The sequence below is a fragment of the Tupaia chinensis genome, unplaced genomic scaffold (genome assembly GCF_000334495.1).
Source record: "Tupaia chinensis unplaced genomic scaffold, TupChi_1.0 Scaffold000416_1, whole genome shotgun sequence".
In the NCBI taxonomy this organism is placed as follows: domain Eukaryota; kingdom Metazoa; phylum Chordata; class Mammalia; order Scandentia; family Tupaiidae; genus Tupaia; species Tupaia belangeri.
In genome coordinates, this window is record NW_006159921.1 from 4,372,925 (window position 1) to 4,377,169 (window position 4,245).

Here is a 4,245-nt window from a genome sequence, read left to right on the forward strand (position 1 = left end):
TCATGTTGTGCTTCCTCTCTACCCACTCGTCACCCTAAAATGGCACAATGGAATGATTCTATTCCCAGTTGAGGATGTCCTTTCTCAAAAACAAACAATCCAAGGTTTCTCAAATCTCCCCATATTTAATAGTACAAGAAAATATCCAGCCTCAGGACCAGCAGTTAGCGTAATGGCTATGTCGCTGGATTCCCACGTAGTCGACCGCAGTTCGCGTCCCAGACCTGGTGGCTTAAAACTCATGCCAGGCGTGTGTGTGTGTGTGCCCAAGATCCCAAGAGGAGAATGGAGAAGGGATTGTGGTGTGGCCATCCCACCAGGGGGTGATTTCACACTTTCTGTCTCTCTGTCTCTCTCTGTCCATCTGGCGAGTGTACGTACCCTATAGCAAAAACACCTTTTCAAAAAAAAAAAAAAAGAAAGAGAGAAAATATCCAGCCTCAAGTAAGGAGAGTGAGAAAGGAAGCAGATGCCTAGGGATGCTAAGCGCTTAGGGACAATATCCTGAAAAGCACAAGGGCCTCTGAGATGGAAACACAAAACCAAGGCTGAGCATTGTGGGTTGTATGTAGCATTTCCAGAGACACCATTTCATGGATGCCAGCTTCCCAATTCTCTTTCTTAGTTTTTCTTGGGGTAGTTCTGACAGGCTTTTACCAAGTCATTCAAGAAGGTAGGAACTCCATTCTGCAAAGGAAAAGAAACTGTCATTTCTATATCCTCATAGCAAGCACTCCTGAGTTTTGGGAATGTGGCAAAAGGTAAATAAGGGAGGCTTTGAGAATAATAAAAGATAATCTGACCCCTGACTAGATTTCAACAGAACATTATAAATAACAATGAACATCACAAATAATCTTGAAAAGTAAAACCCAGGGCATAGGCAAGGCTGGGCAACAGGAACCACTGTTATAAGGCAATGCCGTGTAGTTTTGCTCTTACTAGTATAAAACAAGGACATTTCTGGGACACCATTTCTTGAAAAGAAAACATAGGAGATGGGATGAGGCCAGATCGATGAAATCTTCCAAAGAAATGAGAGGAAACACTTGTTTTATGGGAACTAGGGAAGGATTTGGTGTCAAGGGTAGGAAATAATCTTCTTCTTTAGTGTAGAGCTGTGTATAAGACTTTCCCAAACATTGTCCTATTCACTTCTAGTCTATGAAGAGGTCATCTCCATTGTCCTTTTTAAAAAAGGAAGAAATTCATGGCTTCCGTAACTAAAATAAGAGTCAGTACAAGAGATAAGAGTCAAAATTGCATCTGTTTGACTGAAACACCCATCAATGTTTCACTCTCTCAAGAAATCTGTTGGGCCCTCTGGTGGGTAGAACTTGTACAAAGCAGACTGAATGGTCCCCTGACACCCAGTTCCTAGGCAGTTTTATACATACACACACACACACACATATCCTACACACATACATGGGGGGTGCCAGCAGATGGCATAAGGTTGTCACTAGACTCCCACATGGACAACCACAGTTCAGGTCTTTGACCCAATGACTTGAAAATCACACAGAGTGCATCTGTATGAGTGCATGCCCAAGATCCCAGGAGGAGAATGGAAAAGAAGAGACTGTGGTATGGCCATCACCCTGAGGAGTGATTTCTCATTTTCTCTCTCACTGTCTGTCTCTCTCTGGTGAATGCATGTGCCCTAAGGCAAAACCTCTAAAAATAAAAATTAAAAAACAGGCAACAATAAAATCATTATCAGATGCTTCCCTCAGACTTGGGTATATCTAGTCTCTAAGCCAGCTCAGTCTGCCTCAGTCTTCCACAAGCCGAAACAGACTGCAAAGGTACTATTGGTCCTGTAGGGAGCAGACTAAGGTCCAGAGGTTCCAATGGGTGATCCCGACACAGTCTTGGGGCACCAGCAAGGAAAGGCTGGCATTCCAAGCTAACAATTTTTTGTCTTTTGTCTAAGCCTCTAACTTGGGTGTTGGCAACCCCTGCCTAACTGTAGTCACTCAACCAAGTTCTTCATCAAAGAGCCTCCTTGCTCTGGAGCCAAGGTGTCTCTTCATCCTGACAGCCCCACAGGCCAAGACAACATTGTCAAACACATTCCCCCTCTTCTGCTCCTGGGATCTCACCTTGGCAATCAGGTTAACGAGCCAGGTTGGAATTTGGCCACCTGGGTTATCGAAGTAATGCATGAAAACTGCAGGGAAAAAGAAAGAACAATTTTGAAGAGGAAAAAATACTGGAAAAATTACAACAACAAAACCCTGTACATTTTACAATTTTCATATCCCAACCCAGCAAGTATGGGAAGAAGCATGTAATTCAGATAGATTCTTTCCACTGACTTGCCATATAACATATTTATTGAGTTATCCAGAAAGTCACGATGACTTTTTGCATAGAAAAACAGAAAAATATGTCATGACTACAATTTTCATATCCCAACCCAGCAAGTATGGGAAGAAGCATGTAATTCAGATAGATTCTTTCCACTGACTTGCCATATAACATATTTATTGAGTTATCCAGAAAGTCACGATGACTTTTTGCATAGAAAAACAGAAAAATATGTCATGACTTTCCCAATGACCTAATATATATATAATCGCTTTTTTAAAAATAAAGTCATAGGCACATTTTTCTGCTATTTTTTAATACCTGGCAATGCTAGACACTTGGATATGGTCTCTTATTTAATTACACTAGCAACCCTAAGGAACTAGTAAAATTAACCCCATTTGATAAATGAAACAGAAACTCTGAAGTTAGGTGACATTTCGAAGGTGACAGATCGAACAAGCATCAGAACTATAGTTCAGATTTTGCCAGCTATGTGAGGCTACACTCGTATCAGTACAACTAATGGCTCCATGTGCCATTCTCTGCCCACAGCTTTTCTCCCTGGGGAGTGGAATGCAAGGCAGACAGGTTCTGAGTCTCTGTGCTTATGCTAAGTGAGAGCTGAGTCCTCTAAGACAAGCCAAGCAGCCTTCTTGCCCACCCGTACACCAGTGTATGTATCCATAAGGCCAGCCTGAAGGTCTTCTGCCATAATCCTCCTACCTCAGTTTCCTGAGTAGCTGGTACCAAAGGTATACACCACCACACTCAGCTTTTTTATGGTGGACCTGAATCAAACCTGGGCCTTCCATATGGCCTCAGCCTGTCAAGTAGTTGCATCAACAAGTATGCACTACCACAGCAGGGCCTGCCTTGCTTTTAATGTTCTGACTTCATATGAATAATGTAATAGCCAATACAGAAAAGCTTGGGTCAGATTGATCCACCTGGTGCTCAAGCCGTGTGTGTGAGGGATGGACTGGTCTATCCCCAGGAGCTGACCCCAGTCTGTTCTGTACCTGTGTTCATCCTCTAGCCTCCAGGGGTAAGCTTTGTGTACTTGACACACTTCTCCATCAACATGGCCTTACATGGGTGGCCTTGGCTGGTGGTAATACTGCGCCCCCTGGGCTTTACCTTTGCTCCCCTTCTGGCCATCGCTCTTAATCGCCAGGCTCTGCTTGTATTGTTTCACCCGGATCACCCCCTGCACCTCAGGAATCTCAGGCACAGAGGTGCTCTGGGACAGGATCACGTAGATCTTCTGATTTCGCTTGTCCAGGTCCCGTCGCTCTCGGACATAGACATACTTCACTAGTCAAGGCATGATGTGAACACCAGCATTTCACATGTGCAGAAGGAAAACCCCAGGAGCTAGTAGCAAAGGAAGGTGATTCTATATCTCCCACTTGCTTCCTTCTGCTGCATCTCCCTTACCTGCCCTGTCTCCCCACCTGCACTGCAAGATTGTACCTCAGCTCACCTAATATTCTTATCGGACAACATACATTACTTACCAGTAAATGATTCCTGGATGCTTTTAATTATGCAGAGAAATAACTCCCTCTTTCTTTAAGAAGGCACTAGGAGATGGCAGGAGATTGGTTACTAATCAGCTACCTGATCTTAGGTAAGTTATTCAACCTTTCCGAGATCCCATTTTTTTCTTATCTGAGAAAAAAAGAGTAACACTGCCCATCAGGTGGCTTGGCAGGGGCATCAAAGAAAGACTAGGGCAGAATAAGCACTCAACAGACAGTGGTGCCATTCCTTTGTCCTGTCTTCACCCTAACTCTAATTACTGACCTCTATGCATAGGAGACATCAAACAACACTATAACTGGTAACCACAGGAAGACATGAATAGCTGAATAGTTAGAGGGCAAATGCCCTCTCTGGGTTAAAATTGGCTCACCAGAAATAACAGAG

The 4,245-nt window shown here is 43.6% G+C and overlaps 1 protein-coding gene across 1 annotated transcript in view; it reads right to left on the reverse strand.

Moving 5' to 3' along the window:
• Positions 1-589: 589 nt before the first annotated feature.
• Positions 590-4,245, reverse strand: part of PCTP (phosphatidylcholine transfer protein) — a 25,978-nt gene continuing 22,322 nt past the window's right edge. The window contains exons 4-6 of the mRNA XM_006154671.3: positions 3,454-3,625; positions 2,106-2,173; positions 590-687 (exon numbers count right to left, since the gene is read on the reverse strand). Of these exons, the coding sequence (XP_006154733.1) occupies positions 622-687; positions 2,106-2,173; positions 3,454-3,625 (306 nt within the window). The 3' untranslated portion in view covers positions 590-621. The remainder of the gene's footprint in view (positions 688-2,105; positions 2,174-3,453; positions 3,626-4,245) is intronic.